General features: G+C 43.7%; 1 protein-coding gene across 1 annotated transcript in view; it reads right to left on the bottom strand.

The window, feature by feature from the left end:
- LOC147702407 (uncharacterized) overlaps window positions 1–20,171 on the bottom strand; it is a 281,334-nt gene that overhangs the window by 40,688 nt on the left and 220,475 nt on the right. The window contains exon 6 of the mRNA XM_086928790.1: window positions 7,012–7,115. Coding sequence (XP_086784916.1) covers window positions 7,012–7,115 — 104 coding nt within the window. The remainder of the gene's footprint in view (window positions 1–7,011; window positions 7,116–20,171) is intronic.

The raw sequence follows: 20,171 nt of genomic DNA, 5'->3' as shown, positions 1-20,171 counted from the left end.
CTTTTTTCTTTAATTGTAAACTACTAATGATCTATGTGGAGGGCAAGCCATTCAGAGCAATTAATTTATTGTACTTCTTACGGGGCCATTAAATGCCATTAATGACTGAGGACATTACTGCTTATTACTAGCTGGGGAAATTTATGGCCACTACTATCTAGGGACATTGGTGTTCATTCCTGTCAGGGTCAATTGCTGTTCAGTACTCGAAGGAGTCATTGATTTTCATTAATGCCATTACCACAGTTGCTGACTGCTTAGGGACTTGGATGGTTATTACCGCCTGGGCCCACTGTTGTCCATTACTGCGTGGAGCCAATAATGCCCATTAATGTTTGAGACAATTTGATGTTTGTTGATGCCCATAACTTGTAAGCCTTATTGGTGTGTGGGAAATGTAATGATCATTACTGTGTGAGACCTATAATGGTACTCCTCAATGGCTAAGTAAATTGATCCCAATTATTGACTAGCACAATTGAGACTCACTACTGCTTTGGGATATTGATGCCCATTGCAGCTTGGGGCCATTTATGCTAAATATTACAGTGGAAATTAAAGCTAATTACAGGCTTGAGTAATTAATGCTTAGTAATTAAAGGTGTAACTCAGGTTCTTTACTGGTTGGGCCCATTGATACTCACTGCAAGAACCCTTTAACTGCTGTTAGTGCTTGGGGCCAACAATGCTAATCAATATGTAGCTCCATTAAGGTTAATTTCTACTGGGCCATCATTAACAGTATTCGATGTATTCTGAAACACAAAAAATCAGTGAAAGTCTAGTTAAGGATGAGCTGAGTATCAGCGACTCTTTTCACTGTATCTATCTTGCATTTGCAACTCAACAGAATGGAGAGATCCAGACAACAATACTCCTGCGCCTCCCATCTTTGGGTATGCGGTCGAATGTGTAACTTCACCCCAATTGGGCCTTTCTCTGCACCAACACAGAGCATGACTTGAAACTAAGTCTAGAAAAGATCAGTACAAAATGGTCCTTCAGAGCCGAAGGGTGATTCCGTTTGGAAAGAAATGAGTATAGTGCCCAGTAAGAAAATATAATTTAATTAGTGCTAGGGCACATGACCTAGCACATACGTTTATGCACCCAAATATGCACCCACTTCTATTCATGTCTTAGCTCTCCAGCTGTGTGAATCGATCATCCACGGGTGACATTCACGTCGAGATTTTGGTTTTCAAGTTCAATGTCTTGATTAATATTTTGGATCACCTAATAACCATGGGGGGAGCATCATATTCAGCCTTTTTCCAGGACACAACTCTCGCTTTGAACCTCAGTACAGGGGCTGCTTGACTAACGTTCAGGATGCAGGAAATGATTTCAGTAAAGAACACATGGTGTACATAGCACAGCATGAGCTCCTCCGGGAAACGTCATTTACAACGCGGTGTTTACACCGCATGACCTTTACCACGCTGCCCTTACAATGCAAGTGGTTACTACGACTTGCGCTGGATGGCGCTGTTGGTTAAGGAATATTGTAATTTTCTATTCCAACACCTTCCCTACTGTTACGTGGACTGGTGTTAGAATAGAAAATTATAATAATCCTCAATCCGCGCCCTCCAACGCAAGTCGTTGTAACGACTTGCGTTGTAAAATCCGCGATGTAAAGTACCTCGATCAAAATGATCGCGTTGTACTATCATACATCCGCTCCTCCTTCCTATTTCTGTTTCCCAAATCCGTCCCATAGGATCTCACACTTTCCAGCCCGACAACAAACATACATGATCATCAGAGATCTTAGCATTAATGAAGCAGTGTGCTTCAAATTCCTGACACCTCATAGCACTCCTGGTCTTGTGAGTAAAAGCACAGTACCATGCATGTATGAAATGTAGGATGCCCCTGTGAGTGCCACTGCATCTACAATATTATGGCAACAGGCAGCCACGGCCCATGAAGGGAGTTTCGGTGGGACGGAGAGGCGGGGCGGGGGAGGGGCAGGGTGGCGGTTGCTAAAAACTTGAGTATGGATAATTGAAGGTAAGTAAACAATTTAATAAATAAAAGAAATTTCGTAGCGTGCCCTGCATCGCATTTTTCAAGAATAGCTTTATAGTGAAACTGAGTTGTGTTTGTGCACAAGCTTCATATCAGTTTACATATGCCTTAACTGCCCAACTCGTAGCGTGCTTGCAGAACATATTTGAAATAAATGAGTAGGCATCTGGTCCCAGGGTGCTTCGCATCAAGTCATCATGTTCTCACTTCAAAATATGATTCAAGCAGCACCTTCCAATGGAGTTAAAGACAACAACTGAGCTCTATTCTCTTGGATCAGAACTGCTATCACCAAATAAGATTTATTAGATTAATCAACCCACATCCCTCCAAGCCTTCTGAATATATAATGAAAGCGATCTGCCACCCCTTGAATATCTCCTGCTAAACTTATACCATACTCAAAGCTTCCAACCTATTGGACACCATCTGTCCCCTTAAGCTCTCAAATCATTATATCCATGGCTCTAGTCTGGTCTGTCACAACATCTCATTTTAATCACTATTTAGTTATATCCCTATTAACAAAGTGCCATTGCAGACCCTTCAGCCACTGCTAACTACTATTCTATCTTTCTGCTCCCATTTGTCTTCAAAATTCTGGAACAACTGGTGTTAATCTACTCAGTACCCTCCTCACTACTTATAAACTGCTTGACCCTCTTAATTATGGGTTCCGTATGGTGCATCTCACATACACTTTCTGTTGGACCCGGCCCTTTGGGCAGGTTCACCCCCAGACTTTTTGCTTTTTCCTAGCCTGTTTCTGGAACCTGTTGTTGGTAATTTTAGGCCTCTGCGCACTTTTTCACTGTGGTACAGTGTAAAGTGCTGGAGCTCTCTGTGTATGTATGGTGAGTGACCTGCTCTCCCATAGGAATGAATGGGGAATATGTATGCCCATGGTAGTTCCTGATGTGTGGGGAGTGCAGGGGCGAGTTTGGTATGTATGAACTCGTGAGAATGAATGCTGCAAAATGATATATGCGGCATGACTGTGTCTAGTATAGAAGTACTACTTTTGGAAGTTGGCATATTTGTGTAAGTTGGTGCTGGCGTGTGATTGGCTGGTGAGCCTGGCCCAGAGTGCCTGGGCCTGCTTGTGGATTGACTGTCTGGTTTGAGGATGACAGGGGCTGGAGAGCCCAGGAGGTTGTCTGAAGTCAGCCCATGGATGAAAGGCAGCATCTGCTGCCAGGGAAGTGGGAGGAGATGGCACCTGAGAGTGAAGGGCTGTGCCTGCCTAAATACAAAGCTGGCTCCACCTCCCGCTGGGCAACTGTCACCTCTGTCCCTGATACTGAAGGGACTTCCCTATAACCAGTTCTAGCTGGTTCTCACACTGCCTGCTTCAAAGGACTTCAAAGACTTTTCACTGTATAAGAAGGGGCTGTGTTCCCTTCCAAAATGTTCTTGTTTCTAACTTGAATCTGCCAGGGGCATGCTGCTGCTGGGGCTCAGGGGAATCCCTGGGCCCTGCCCAGCTACTGGACATTTGATGGACTGCTGGGGGACTGATGGATTTTTCCTGCAGGGAGCTTTGTTGCTCCATCTTTATTGTTCCAGGACTGCTGGAGGGCTTGTGGACCAGTGTGGTTGCCTCAGCGCCTGGGAGCGCTGTGTTTTGCTCATAGCGCTAGGAGCGCTTTATTTTTACTTATAGCGCTGAGCGCGCTTTTGCTGTTGCCCCTAAGTGCTTAGTAGCGCTGTTATTTGGACTTGGGGGTGCCTAATTCGCCCTGCTGACCCTGGGCGTCGTGAAGTCATCAAGCCGCAGCTCACCGCCGCGGCCCGGGGCCAGGAACACCCTCTCAAGTTGCTGTTCGTGACCAGGAGCTGCGGTAGCGAAGATCGAAGCCGCCGCGCTCCTATTGGCCCAGTGAGACGAGCCCCTCCAGTAACGCTGCGCTGGGATTGGCCCAGCGCCACTGCGTCATCGCCGAGGCCGCGCCCTGATTGGCTGACGGCTCAGCATCTTCCAGGGGCTGGTCCCGTGAGCTGCGCTGTCATTGGCTGGCTCCCGGGCATGTTTTGAGGATTGCCGTGCTCACCGCCGGGCCCGGGAAGAGGAGAAGTCGCGTGGCACGCTGCTGGGGCTCCCGGGTGTCGAGGGAGCCCCGGCGAGAGAGAGGAAGGCCAGCGCGAGGCTCCCCGAATGGAGGGAGAGCCTCGAGTGCGGAGAGCCCCCGCTCGCCAGCAACCGGTGAGTGGGGCAGAAGAGAGGAGGGGCGCTGGGACACGTTGTCGGTGTCCGCCCCTCCAGAAGCGCGAGCTCACGCTCCTTGTTAGTGGGAAGCCACGAGAGCTTCAAGGGCGGCCCCAGCTGGCAGTGGGTCACCCCAACATGTATGAGCCCAGAAAGGCTCAGAGGGGCCCTAATTTGTTTAAGAGCCTGTTTGGCTCCAGAGAGGGCCACATTAGATAGAGGGGGCGTCGGGGCACATTGCCGGTGCCCGCCCCCTCCTGCCTCCGAGTGTGAGGGTTAGAGTCCGGTGAGGCTCATGAGGGCACCATTGTTTTTAGAGCCTGAGAGCTCCAACGTCTGGGGCATGTGCGATATGCCCAGAGCCTGTGTGGCTCCAGCAGTGGCGCAGTTGGCGCCTAAGGGCCAGTGAGGGCCCTGGCGCAGTTTTGTTGGTCCTCAGCTGCCCAGCACTTTGTGGGCAGCTGCCACGTTTAGGCTTTTGGTACTTTAAGACTTGCGCTGCATGGCAGCGCGCCCTGACATTGGACCCAGGGCATCTTTGCCCCAACAAGGCCAGTTGGCCTAGGGACTGCCACAAGTGGTGGCTTATGTAAGTTATGCGCAATGTGATTCCTATGTTTTTAATAGTAATTGCCTACTGCGTGTTTTTGCGCTATTGACTTATGTTCTGGCACCTCTGAATGCGTAGGTTTATGCATCATGTGTCTTTCTTTTCATGCGCTGCACCTCTGAATGTTTTAGGCATCATGTGTCTTCTTGCGCTGTCCCCCTGAATGTATTTTATTGCATCATGTGCTTTATTCTTAACACCTCTGAATGTTTTAGGCATCATGTGTTTCTCTTTATTACTCCTCTGAATGTGGTTCATGCATCATGGGTAATGTGTTCTGGTATACCCCTAAATGTATTTTATTCTTAGGTGGTTGTCCTTTTTAGTACAGGTGGTCCTAGTAAGGTCCTGGTTCCTGTTACCAGTGGATACTGGTTGGGATCTTTTTGATTACCATTTTATGTTTAGTATTTCTTATTCTAAAAGTACTATATCTGATTATGACAGTGGCCCATGTGGCCCTGTCTTGTGAATAATCCCTTGTAAATATTGACCGTGCCTGCTGGCACAATGTACATGTGTGATACTATCTGATGTGTTTTTACAATACAAAAGTTATTTTTATAATAACCTTGTGTGGAGTCTCTTTTGTGGTGTGCCTAGTATGTTGTTGCTGTTGTGCGCTGACGCAAATGCTTTACACATTGCCTCTGAGTTTAGCCTTACTGCTTGTGCCAAGCTACCAAGGGGGTGAGCAGGGTTTATCTTGGCGTGTGACTTCCTTGCCCTGACTAGAATGGTGGTTTCTGCCTGGCTTTGGCATCAGCCTTAGCCTACCAGAAATAGCCAGTTCTAACACTTTCCATTCCTACGGGTCCATCTCCAGAACCTCTGCCCATCCCCGCTAGTTTGTTCTCATACTTCTTGATCTCTCTGTGCGTTTCATCCTGTCGAAGACCAAACTCTGCAACCTGCCCTATACAATCTTGATATTACAAACTTGTCATTCAACTGGTCTTCATCCCATCTCTGATCATTCTGTCTTGGTCTCTTGGTACGCATCCTCAACTCTTTCGGTACGTACTGCACAAGACTTGCCTCCTCTTTTCTCTATGTACTTCACCTTTTGGTGAAAGCATCACTTCCATCGGGTAGTCATATCATCTTATTAGATGATACCTCATCCTTTCTCTCCTTCCTTGTATTCACTCCCCACCTACAGGCACAGGTGTCCAACTACCTCCCACCTATTTATCCCTGGGTGGTAATCAGATAACTTATGCTTAACTCTCCCAAAAATTGACACAATCTAGCCACCTGACTCTTCCATACCTTCTTCCCCCTACCACCTTATCTACTTTCCTAGACATCATGACTTCAGCACCTGCAACCACAAACGTCAGAGGAACTTCAATCTTTATATGAGTATTGAAACATTCATACAGGAGCCAGATTTCAATTATTTAATATTTGAAAAATCTGCTTTTACATTTCATTCATCACAGCCAAGACAACGGTATCCTCACTTGTACTTTGCAGACTCCACTACTTTCATAGTCTTCTGGTTGGTCTCACCCCATACTTCTTTGCTATTTTAGAAAAAGTTCTAAACTTTGCACTAGGAGTTTCTGTTATCCTCCCAAAAGCACTCTAACCTAAGCCCTGTCAGCAAGCCAGTCGGCTATCCCCTAAGACTGAAGCTATTTACAACCTATGATCCTAATTTTCATAGCTATAAACAGGTCCAGTCTTGAGCCCTGTCTCATATTGAAACTTAGGCTCAGATAACCGTAAACTTCTTGTCGCACAAACATCCAGATTTAGAAAAGAGTGAGCCACCAAGAACTCCTTTAAAAAATGTGCCAAACAATGCATTTCACAGCACAATATTTCAAAATCTGTCAAATCCTTTTGCTTTGCAGACAGTTCTTATGAAAAACTCATGAAATATTACCATACTGCAGGTGTCGGGATCAGTACGAACAAACAATATTTATGTGCAGCGACATCATGCAGGTACCTATAACACGATTATGTTTGCTTCCTGCTCAACTTGCAAAGCACAAGAGCAGCCGGGTGTTCTCTGGCTTTCATGGGGGTTTTCAATAAGCCCATTGCGTTTTTCTCTTCTTTCTAAAATACCTTCCTGCTGGATAACGTGGCAGGCATAAGGTTTCAGTTTTGCTAAAGACACATTCCTTCAGGAGCCAGGCATACTCACAGTGTACCGTTATCATCACCGCGATCCACAGGGCTGCGAGTAAGAGCTGCCCTCGCCATGTAATAATCCCGGCTGTTGTCTGGTATGACGACGTAGCTTACTTTCTATTAGGAAGAAAGGAGAGGGTAAGGAAGGAGAAAACATACATTCAGATTGGCGGTGAAAGTTACAGGAACTGACAGTATGGAGAGCAGGAAGGAAGAATACGTTGTCATGTAGTCATCACATCACCCAACAGCCACGGTGTCAATGCAATCTGGTATGGCCCCAAAGTTAACACCAAGGCATGTGAAATGCAAAAAGGATGAGAATCCTTTAAAAAGAAAGGGGAAGTTGTATACTCAATCCCTCAAAAGGCTCAGAAATTTATAGGATCCAGGAGAAATACTTGAGGGACGAGTCCAAAGACCTGGGTCTTTGAGCATTAGCAGCACCCCTTCCCCAGCACCTTGAGACCCTCACAGGTAAGTAGTGCGCTTTACAAGTTATTGATTTGATTTAATTTGAAGAAAAATGCTGCAACCATATGTCTCATCACCCCGCCCTCTGATCTCCGGAGTCCCCCAGGGTTCGGCTCTGAGCCCCACCCTTCTTTAATGTTTACCTTGCCCCCCTGGTCCCACTTATTGAGCAATACGAAGTCAGTGTCATTTCATATGCTGATGACATACAGCTGATGTTTTCTTTTAAAGACCATTCAGAGGCAGCTTTCACCAAATTTCAGCATTGTCTGACAAATATCTCCACCTGGATGACTACCAACTGCTTGCGGCTTAATGCCGATAAAACTGAAGTATTGTTTTTTAATCAACCTTCATCCCCTTGAAATGACCTTTGGTGGCCTTCAGTGTTCAATCCGCCCCCTTGCCCTGTCTCATCAGCCAGGAATCTGGGATTTAAAATCGACAATACATTGTCCTGCAAAATCCAGATAGGACATGATTCCTCTACATGTTTCTGGAAACTAAAGGCACTGCGTAAATTCCTCCACCTACTACCCATGGAGAGCAGAAAAACTATTGTTCACACACTAGTGACATCCCAACTAGACTATGCTGATAGTCTAGATTTTGGCCTACCAGTCTATCTGTTCAGAAAGCGGAAAACAATACAGAACGCAGCTGCAAGGCTTATGAGAAATATCCCCCTACGACATCACATCTCACCTCATCTACGCAGCCTTCATTGGTTACCAGTAAGAAAATGAACAGAATTCAAGGCACTCACCCTTGCTTACAGAGCATTAAATGGCACCGGCCCCCATTACCTAAGGAATAAAATTCAAAAATCACACCAAACATGAAATCTAAGGTCAAATCATCAAGAACTTCTTGTCACCCGTCGTTTTGCCAAGGCCAGACTGGGAGGACACTCATTCTCAGTCAAAGTAGCCATCCTCTGATACTTTTGGAATTGGGAATAGTGCTATACCATTGATCATTGTACTCTGGCTATTAACTTTAAATTGAAAGACTGAAAGATTGGAAGACAGAAACTCTCTCTTTTTTTCAAGCACTGCTCTGTGTTTAGTAAGCAATCTATTATGGGTCCTAAAACAGCCTGCGGCGGGAAAACAAGACCTAGTGGTGAGAGCCAGATTGGGACACGGGCTGCTCTTGCAGCAAAGTCAAAACAAAATGGGAGTAATGACGATCTTGATGTCAGTCAAACAGGTACACCGAAAATACCGCAAATGTTTAATACTAAAACGAAAAACCCTGTGGTAAAGACCTTTCAGCCGGAGGTGGGGGTGATAAAAATAAAATCATTAATGATCTGGAGGTTTTAAACGCTGAAAATGATCAAGATAAGACTTTGGTGGAAGCACTTGAACAGCTAGCAGTCTCTCCAGTAGTTTCTCCAGCAGCCTCACCTGGTTTTTCTACATCACAAATAACTATGGCTCATGATCCTATTATTGACGCTGCCGCTGATGCCGACACCGATGCTGAGGTGGATGCTGAGGGGGCTCCCTCTAGGATTGAAGGGGCAGAAGGTGATCCAATCAGTAGCAAGGATAGTGAATTTTATTCACTTTCAGAACACTCTGAGGGCTCTGATCTGGAGGGCGACTTAGAGGATGAAAAGGAGACTCCCTCGTTGGAAAATATTAGCAAGGAAGCTATTTTTACCGTTACAGCTAATCTACAAGTGGACAGTAATTGGAGTGAGCAAATATCCAATGGAGATACGACTGCAATAGATCAAGAGGCTATATTGGACCAGTGCCGCCAAGAAGATCAAGAAAGCTCTGCTGAACAAATTAGCTTCAGCCCTGGGGTTTCAAGTCAAGCCCCAATAGACATTATCTTGAAAGCCATCTCAGATCAACGCCTGGAGGCTAAAGCCGAACATTTAAAAACACATAATGCTTGCAAAAAACTTCAAAACACTGTGCGACGGCTGGCGAAATCGTGTAATGATTTTACGGATAGAATGGTAGAAGCGGAAGGACGTATCTCTGCATTGGAAGATCAAGTAACACATAATAAAACCGACATCGACGGCATAAAGGCTCAGAAAGATGACGTGAATATAAAATTGGTTGATTTGGAGAACCGGCTATGCCGTAACAATTTGCGAGTTTTGGGTGTACCCGAAGGACGTGAGGGACAGGACATGCGACAGTTTGTGGTCAAACTTTTTGAAGAAGCTTTCCCGGAGGTTAAAAATTGGCAGTGGTCTCATGAGATTCAAAGGGCACATCGCTTTCCATTTCGCAAGCAAACAATACGGGGTAACCAAAGTCATCAATACCCCAGTGCAATTTTGATATCTCTAAATAACTTTCTGGCAAGACAAAAAGTATATGATCTTGCAAGACCGGATAAAAAGCGCTCTGGGAAGGGTATCAAATTTTTTGTACGCCCTGATTACTTCCATGCCACCGTAGAAAATCACTGGCGATTGCGCCAGATGATTGCTCCTTTTCAAAAGAAGGGCGCTCAAGTTTTTCTCCTTCAACCATCTACATTAAAGACTGTATATAAAGGGCAGAATCGGTTCTTTACAACTGAGGCTTCAGCGAAGGAATATTTGAACTCTTTAGCATGAGGAAAAAGTTATAAACTTTGAATGTATATCTGTCTGTATGGTTTACACCTCATGCTTTTTTCTTATAGGTTAACGGATAAGCCCAAACTATAGAGGTGATCTCGCACACATCAATGGGGCGATAGGCCCCTTTGCCTTAGTTTTGGGGAAGGGTCACAGGGGGTGGGGGGGTGGGTGTGCTGGGGGAGGTGGTGGGTTTGGGGGGGCACGGGGTGTGATGGGGAGAAAAAGGGGAACAATTCAGTCAAAGCCATAGAATGTTTAGTCTAAATATACTGTTTTTCCTTTTTGGGTGCAACTGTGTAAGGAGCCTATTTAGTAGCCATGGCTAGTTGTAATCTGTGCATGTGCTCATTTAATGTATGTGGCCTCAATAATATTCACAAGCGAAAACGTGTGATGCATGAGATCCGCCTGATTCAACCGGATATAATATGTCTCCAGGAGACGCATATACCATGGTCAAATAGAAAAGTTCTGAACGATTTTGGGTATATAGTACTGGCGGCCTCACAACAATCTACTATGAATCGAGGAGTGACTATATTGGGGCGACAATCCATAGTAGCAACAGGGAAAATCAAAGTGGATAGTCTGGGGCGTTGGGCAATTGCTGAATGTGTCATAGGGAATGTTGTTGCTACTATATGTACAGTATTTGGATCGAATATCGATGACACTGCAGTGATAGAATTTTTGAATGTAGAGTTGGCTCTATGGGGTACTCCATTATTTCTACTTGGAGATTTTAATATTCAAGGGGAGTTGAATACTTGGGACTAGGGGTTTAGTCGATACTTAGGTAGGAAGCCTAAAGTATTTAAAGTACTACGGCAACTACTACGTCAACATGGTTTGATTGATGGGCGGCCTTTGGCAAATCCGAGGGATCCTGGCTTTACTTTTTTTTCTTCACCTCGCAAGAAATTTGTGAGTCTGGATTATATTTTTGTACCTCGGTATATGGCAGAAGGATTCCGAATGTCTGCAATGCCACGTATTACATCTGATCATGCTCCGATTGTTATAGACATGCCCTTGCTTAAAATCCAGCGTATAAAAAGGTCTTTTACTTTTAATAAGAAACTTCTTTCAGACGAAATCTATTTGCAACAAGTTTCAGAGTGGGCTCAGCAGTTTTTTTATTTTAATAGGGGCTCGACCTCCTATGCAATGGTATGGGATTGCTTTAAGGCAGGTTTACGTGGTGAAACTACGGTTGGTGTCTTCAACAGGAAGGGAAAAACAAAATGGTGCAACTTTTGCAGGATTTAACAAATGCAGAACATGATTTAACACACGATATTAGTTTACACCGAGATAGTAGTGCCGCACAAGACAAAGTTGCCAAATGCAAGGCTAAGATTAATGGGGTGTGGAGCCAGGACATAGCACGCCAATATAAATGTCATCGTGCTGAGAGATATGAATATGGGGAGAACGTGGGAAGATGTCTAGCTCAAAGAATGCAGGGGCGTCAGACAGCACAGCGTATAACATCTATAGAAAATAGTCAAGGTATTCTAGTAGAGTCATCAGAGGGTATTCTTCAGGTATTTTATTTTATTATACTGATCTTTATACCCAAGAAAGTATTTCTATTGATTTAATTGATCAATATATAGATAGACTTGACTTAACTCAAGTAGACTCCGTGCAAAAAGAAGATCTAGAACTGCCAATTACAATGCAAGAACTTGAAAGCGCTCTTAAAGAACTGGCTCTGGGGAAGGCGACCGGTCCCGATAAACTTCCTTTAGAGATATACCATATGCTGTTCCCTATTATTAAAGATGATATGTTGGCGACGTTTTTAGATGCCCAAAACAGAAATCCCCACCCATCATGGGACGATGCTGTTATAATTGTATTTAAAAAGAAAGATAAGCCTCCGCATCTTCCTGGTTCATATCGAACAATTTCATTTATTAATGTAGATGCGAAACTATAGTCTAAAATTCATGCGAATCGGCTGATTCAAGTTGTGCCGGCACTTGTTTCTGAACAACAGCATGGCTTTCTTTCAGGTCGTGGCACGATTAATCACATACACCGTGTTATTGCAACTTTAGATTATGCTACTGCAAATTGTGCAAACGTTGGTTTGGTGCTTTTAGACGCCGAAAAAAGCGTTTGATCGTGTTGCATGGGCATTTTTTTGTGGGCGATCTTGGGAAAAATGGGGTTTGGACTACGATTTATATATGCTTTACAAATCATATATAGACATCCCAGGGCCTAGATATGCTTGTCAGGCCAAGAATCAACAGCAGTTAACATCACTCGGGGCACACGGCAGGGGTGCCCATGCTCACCATTACTATTTGCCATGTACATAGAACCACTTTTAAAAACATTGATGTCATCTCCACATATACAATCTATGGTTTTACCCGGGGGTAATGTACGCGTGTTAGCCTACGCCGACGACGTTGCGATCATAACATCGGATCCAGAATCTGCATTATGCGAAATTGAAAACCTGACTCGTGAATTTGGTAATGTGTCAGGGTATAAACTCAATATCCAGAAAACACAGGTTATCTGCTCACCAGGACTTTGCCCTAATGACAATCGGGCTACCCCAAAGGCTAAATACCTGGGCATTAAAATTAGACTATCGCTTCAAGAGTTAGTCATGGTGAACTGGTCAAATATATTGCAATCGGTTAAAAATCAACTCGAGAAAATTGAGTGCTTACACTTGTCATTGGTTGGGAGACGTAACGTTTTAAAAATGTCTATTTTGCCAAAGGTTTTGTATTATTTCCGGTCAGTACCATTGGTTATACCTGTATTACAACAGAGGAAATTACAATCTATAGCTGATAGATTTTTATGGGGCTGGAAATCTGCGTGTAGGGCGTCTAAATTTATGACACTACCAATATTACGTGGGGGTTGGGGAGTTCCAAATTTTGCACTATATTATTTGGCGTGTCTTATGCAGAATATTAAATATTTTGCGATCGGTGGAACTCCGCCTTTATATGAGAGCCCTTATATTTTTTCTCTTTTACTTGGCCCACAATCGCGACAAATGCTGCTTCGTTTTTTAGAACCCATCTGCTATAAAAGAACTAGATTTAAATTGGTATTGTCTGCATTTAAAGGATGGCGGTCTATACGGAAGCTTATCTCCCTTGGTCGTATTAATTTCTATACTCCATGTAATTCTATAGAATTGTTTCCGCCAATATTTTGGGATCACACTATGCGTACATGGGGGGAAAAGGGCATGTTGGCTATAGTCAATATGGTTAAAGATGGTGCAATTGCTTCTTTTCAGGAGTTAAAAGATATATATAATCTCTCCCAACACAACTTTTTTAAGTATCTACAAATACGTGATTTTATTCTTAAACACCCAAATGCTTTACCACTTTGTCATAATGACTTTATTGAAATACTTAAAAAACCATCGCGTATTGGGGCTATATACAATCATCTGGTGAATTTACAACAGGATGATATGGGATTGCAGGAATCCAAATGGTGCATTAGATTGGGTACACTGGCAGTGCCCTTTCAAGAGTCAATTTATATAGCTGCTAAAATTATTTTGTCTGCCAAATTATACTCACAGCATTATAAAACTTTATTTAATCTTTATCATATGCCGTTTAAAATGTTGAAATGGGGTAATGCTAACAATGGGAAATGCTATAGGTGCCAATCTGATCAGGCAGATATTGTACATATATTTTCAGACTGCCCAGTGTTAAAACCTTTTTTTATATCTATAGAAAAATTTCTGGCTTATATTACAAAGTGTGATGTCACAATCTCAAGAGAGATGATTATATTTGGTTTATCTAATGATAATAATCTGTTTCCAGGGTATCAAAACAACAGATATGTTTATTTATGGCTATGGCGGTAGCTCGCCTATGTATATCTTCAATGTGGTTGAAGCCAGAAGCACCTATATATGAAATGTGGCGAGCAAAGTTTTACAATGTTTTTTATTTAGAATTTAATCTTTATCGGATTAAATCAGTTTGGAAAATGCAAAAGGGGTATAAAATTTGGCAGGCAATGATAGATCATTTGGAGACATAAAAAATGACTGTTTTCTTTCTGTTCGGTTTAATATGATGATATCGCTGCTTATATAACATGTTTTGATATTGTTTTATTCTTTGATTATCTATGATTGTGTACTTGCTCTATAAATCTGTCTGTTTTGTGTGGCTTTGAATTGAAACAATAACATTTTTTAAAAAACAACAAAGTAGCCATCCTCTGAAATTCCCTTCCCCTACAAATCAGGAAGGCCTCATCGGAGCCTTGCTTTCGCAAGTTACTGAGAACATGGCTCTTCAGTCTCTTGTAGACTCTCGCGGGCCCCTCACTGCTGATTCACTTTCTCCATCTTTTTCCGCATAGCGCCGTGCACTCTATAAGATACATATTATAATTAGTTTTGACGCAGAAGATCTCCGTCGTCTTTCCAACCAGGGTTTCAGATCGGTGTCTTACTCAATTAAATCAGGCGGCTATTTCCAACATGAAAATATGGACTAATATTTTAATAATCAAAGGAAAAGCCCACCACCTGCTTTCGACCAGTCTCCTCTGTTGAGATGCATAGACCAGCAATACTGGCAGCAGAAGGAAGCCACAATGGAGTGCTCTAGAAGAGCTCTGCAATTGCTATTGCTCGAGGCGAGTCATGCAAGGTAAAAAACAACCCTATCTTTACCAATAATTACCTAGCTACCATATGTATGAATTATCAAAGAAGAGCTAGAAAGGGTAACTTCTTCATTATTAGCTAGAGCTATCCTAGCCAGTAGTGCAAAGTACTAAGAAGTCCTAAGAAATATTGTCTTCTCTGCCTAGAGAGGTAGTTAAAAGTAACCTTATACAGTGTTGATTGGTAGAAATTTACAAAATCCATTGAAAAGCCCATTTTAGGGTAAAACAGTAGCTTATTCTGATTCAAACACACCTACGAACAGAACCTAACCAGCTAAATTACTGGAAAAAGTCATAACACTGCACCCAGATGCTGCAACATTTGGTGTTGCACTCTAGATGTAAGCCTGGGTAGCAGCACCAATACCAGGTGTCCAGGCTTACTTCTAGAAATGGTTAGTGAATTCCTTTTTTTCAGTCAACAATATACACTTAGCTGCTAAGTTTTCAGATTGCTTATGTGTGACATTTCTATGGTTTCATTGTGGGAATCAGGGCCGGACTGGCCATAGCGGGCACCAGGCGTTTCCCTGGTGGGCTGCCAGGGTGGGGGCCGGTTTTGGGCCCCTAGGGGGCTGTTTTTGTTACCGGGGGCTGGTAATATCGGCCCCCTGTAACAAAATCAGCCGAAACCGGCCCTAGCAAACAGCTCGGCCGCACCCCCTGCCCCTTGGAGGGTGGGCCGGCTGAGCAGTTTGCCAGGGCCGGTTTCGGTTCCCAGTCCAACCTTTGTGGGAATGAGCGGCATTTTACTGTTAAATATGTAATAGTTTAAGTGACACTTTATCACTTGTAAATGCCCAGTATTTTGGTGCCTATTGCTAGGTTCTTGTTTGTTGTATGCAGAAGTATCACACAACAGTAAACATACACCAATTGGCATTGTCATTGCTTGTTAGCCGTATCAGATAAATTAGTTTAAAAAATGATTGTGTTCTTCTGAATAATGAGGATTGAGAATGTTTCAATTCTGAAAATAGTGGATTGTGAATTAAATATTACTAAGGTTGCTGGAAGGTGTATAGCTCTTCGGAGGGCCTTAATCACTCACATTCGTTCTTTTTAATAACTTTCCTTTGCTGTCTGTCATGGTTAGCCCCTTATGCTCTTTTTCTTGCTTAATTTTTCTGAAATCTCTTATCTGCATATCTCATTCAACTTCATCAATGTTTTTTCAATCAGTCCTGTGTTTACTTTCTTACGTTGCCACCCCCTTTACTGTACACTCATCCATTCTCTCTCTCTCCACCAAGAACCTTGATATCGACTACAAACTCAGCATGATCCTCCAAGTCAACACTGTCATTGCCTTATGCTGCCACACCCTGAAGATACTGAAAAAGGTCTTTAAATGGCTACAAATAAACACCTGGAAAACCGTTATTCATGCCCTAGTCACAAGTAAGCTGGACTACGAAACACCCTCTACGTGATGATCAGTAAGCAACTCATAAGGACACTGAAGACCATTTAGAACTCAGCGGCCAGATCCACTCTCAACCTCTCAAGTCACAAACACATCACACCTCGCCTCATAGAAATATACTGATTACCCATACACAAATAAGCACACTTTAAAGTCTTCACCCATACTTTCAAGGCAGTAGACAACTGTCCCAGCATATCTCAATAATCGCATGTGCTTTCACAAACCTTTGAGATACCTCTGCTCGGCCACACTCCTACTCCCACACATCCCATGCATACTGAGAACTGATATTGTGTTCAAGCCTTTTCCTACATAACTCCTTCGATGTGGAATGATCTGCTGCTAAACATCTGAGCCTCCTCCTCACTTCTTGAATTGTGCAAGAAGCTGAAGACCTGTCTTTTCCAGTGGTCGCTCTTGGCTCCACATTGGGTAGAAACATTTTATGAAACAACCGCTAAAAGTTTACATTTTTTTCTACTTCTCTTCCTTACTTTTTACATTTTATGAAACAAGAAAAGAAAAACACCACAATACGCAGCACATTGGGTACACATCTATCCCTTAGCAGCCCAGTGAAACAAAGCTTGCTATTGAAGCATTTTTCACATTAAAATCACCTTGACATGATGTCCTACAATCTCATTAAATGGAACATTAAGGGGCTAAACAATCACAGAAAGACCAGACTCGTACATTCCTACTTAGCCAGACACAATATTGACATATGTTTCATACAGTAAACACACTTAAATAGCACCTCACACACGAAGCTAAATAATAAATGGTGGGGCTCCATTTACTCATTCATTTATTCTAACTTTGCCAGTGGGGTGTCCATACTAATCAGACGTGGGGTGGCCTGGTCAGCAACCTAGACACATGTCGATCCGGAAGGGAGATTTGTGATACTAGGTGACCAGTTGGGCACATTGAAGGTAACCATGGCAGTGAAATATGGCACGAACCTCAACATGCCTGATTTCTTTCACACAGTATGGGCTAAAATAAGCACTGTGGGGAACAACACTAATATTTGGGGTGGCGACTTCAACGTACTGGTTTACAACATCATGGACAGAAAGGGAGGTTTCCGAAATCTATACCCAAGATTTACCACAGCACTCAATGCCATCATAGAAGAGAGCAAATTGATGGATAATTGGCAGAAATGCCATCCTGACACGACTGAGGGCCCTTGCTTCACAGCTCACCATAATGCCTGGTCAAGGTTAGATTATTGGCTAGTGTCCCCAGATATAGCAGGCTGAACAACAGATATCAAACACCAAGCCAGGACTCTGTACTCATGCTTCTGTCCGACTACAGCTGAAAATACCTGAGGAACCACCAAGAGTAATTAGCTGGAGGCTTACCTCACATGCCCTCACAGATACAGCCTTTCAGGAAGAAATCAGAAACGATATAGAAAAATATTTTGCTACCAACACAGACACAAGGCAAATGCAGGTTACTCTATGGGAAGTCTTTAAGGCTCTAATCCGAGGGAAATGTATATCCAGACAGGCAGGGGTACTGAAATCTATTAGGCAATCCGTCGGAAAATTGGAAACCAACATCGAAGACCAGGAACTACAATATTATAGTACTGAAGATACAAAACTACTGGGAGCAATAAGGGAACAAATCTTAGAATATTAGGAGGAGGCACTGAGGGAGGTGACATTTCTGGGACAATATGACCAAGCTAGACAGTATGGAGAAGGGGACAGGCCGAGCGGATCCCTAGCTCACACGCTACACACAACTAATAATGCCACGTTCATTTCAGAGATCCTAGATGATAATCATGAAGCAGTCAGAGTATCCAAGGAAATACTGGACCAATTCACAAAATTCTCTATCACATTGTATACTTCCTCTTCTTGTACAATTTCTGAAGACTTGCTGGCCTATCTGGATTCCCTCGAGCTGGTGTGCCTGAGCAGTGGGCACAGGGCCTATTTAGATGAATCCTACACTGTGGAAGATATCACACAACTAATAAACGGCCTTCCCGGCTGACAAAGCCCTGGGCTTTGACGGCCTTACTGCTGCCTTTTACAAATGTCATGCAGACCTGATAGCGCCCCAACTCCTGGCACTGTATAGGGAAGCACATGATTCTGGGATCATTCCCCCAACAATGCAGGAAGCAATCATATTGTCATTACTCAAGCCAGGGAAACCACCCGAGAGGGACTCATATCGTACCCTCTCTTTGATAAATACTGCTACAAGAACTTAGGCTAAGTTACTAGCAAACAGAATGCAGTCCCTACTCCCCCTGATCACTCACTAGGCCTGACCAGTCCGGCTTCATTCCGGGCAGATCTACGACACACAACCTACGCACCTTCTTTGCAGTGTTACATTATTTAGACCCCCGACTCACATGCCCAGGTGGTGCTCCTACATGCCACTAATGCCTTTAATTCATTGGAGTGGCAATATCTGTTCACTATATTAGCAAGACTGGGATTCAGCCTGACTTACATAAACCAGATAAAATTGCTGTACAGATGTCCCACTGCCAGACTCAGATTAAATGGATTGGTCTCCTCGCAGCTACCAATTACTTGTGGCACAAGGCAGGGATGCCCCCCTGATTTTTTCTATTGCTATGGCAGGGCGGTGACATGGTTGGAGGGCAAGGTAGGGATTTGGTCTAGGTTACCGCTATCCCTGGCAGGATGAATTGCTATAGGTAAAATGATTATTCTGCCTTCATTTCTATATTTGTTCATCAATCTCCCACTCACACAGGCCTTCTTTAAAACAATGCGCTACTTGTTGGTATCTTTGAGGTGGGCATGGAAACAAGCCCACATATCATGGGAACTCCTGACGCTTTTCTTGTCGCAAGGTGGACTGGGCACACCGGATATCCCACTATATACATATTGGACACAAGCCCAGTCCCTACATTATTGGATTTACCCTGTCCCGTTCCAGCCACATGTTGCGGTAGAGACCCCACTCCGAGTTGCACTATATCAGCCATATAAACCCCCCCAAATGAAGTCGATACAGTAGAGACATTGGGATGGGGATGGGAATGCCTGAGGAATAGAACCAAGTTAGAAGTCCTACATGCCCCTTCCATACCATTGGCACACAACCCTCACATACCCCCACTGTAAGATACAGGGAATGTAACTTTAGCGCGAGGGCTAGGCATGAATACATTTGCTGATTTATGTCCTTAGAACAACTTTTGCCTGCCTCCAACAGAACAAGCAGGGGCAATGCCTTCTTTCTCAGAGTTGTTCTTATATTATCATGTACAAGCATCATGCCGTCAGGTGAACACTCCATTCCCTAGCCCCCCCCACCCACACTGAACGCCTTGAATATATAGTGTCAGGTCCGTCGCCGCGTAGGCTTATCACACAACTATACAATACCATGCGGAATACATTTCCGGTGACAATACCTAAAGCACTACATGATTGGAACACTGGAAATTAACCCGCCAATCTTGGAAGAGCAATGGAAGTTCTGCTTCGGCCAATTGCGGATACTGTCTCCTAATTACAAGCTAAGACTAATCCATTTCAAATTCCTACACAGATTTTACAGAACCCCCACCCAGCTACACGTATGGGACTAAGGCCCGATGCTAGCTGTTGGACATACAGGGCAACACCAGCAACAGTCTTACCCCTGACTTGTAATTATCCTTTCATAGAGGAATACTGGGTAGACATATTTAACACGATTGGGGAGGTTCTGGGGACACCAGCTGAACCCACACAGTTGATAGGAATATTAGGGTATGTGAAGGAGACCCCAGAGGGCACAAGGAAACTACAAGCCATGCTATTGCTACTGGAAAAGCAAAGGGTGGTTATGCATTGGGGGAAACCGAATGCCAATTTGGTTAAGATCTGGTTACAGGATGCCATTTACTGTGAGACCCAGCTCTCAACATTTTGTGAACTAATGCGCACAGCCTCCAGGTTAAAAGTCATCT

Source organism: Lissotriton vulgaris, chromosome 7, assembly GCF_964263255.1.
Source record: "Lissotriton vulgaris chromosome 7, aLisVul1.2, whole genome shotgun sequence".
NCBI lineage: Eukaryota > Metazoa > Chordata > Amphibia > Caudata > Salamandridae > Lissotriton > Lissotriton vulgaris.
The sequence above is the reverse complement of the archived record's forward strand: the minus strand, read 5'-3'. Positions and strand labels throughout refer to the sequence as shown.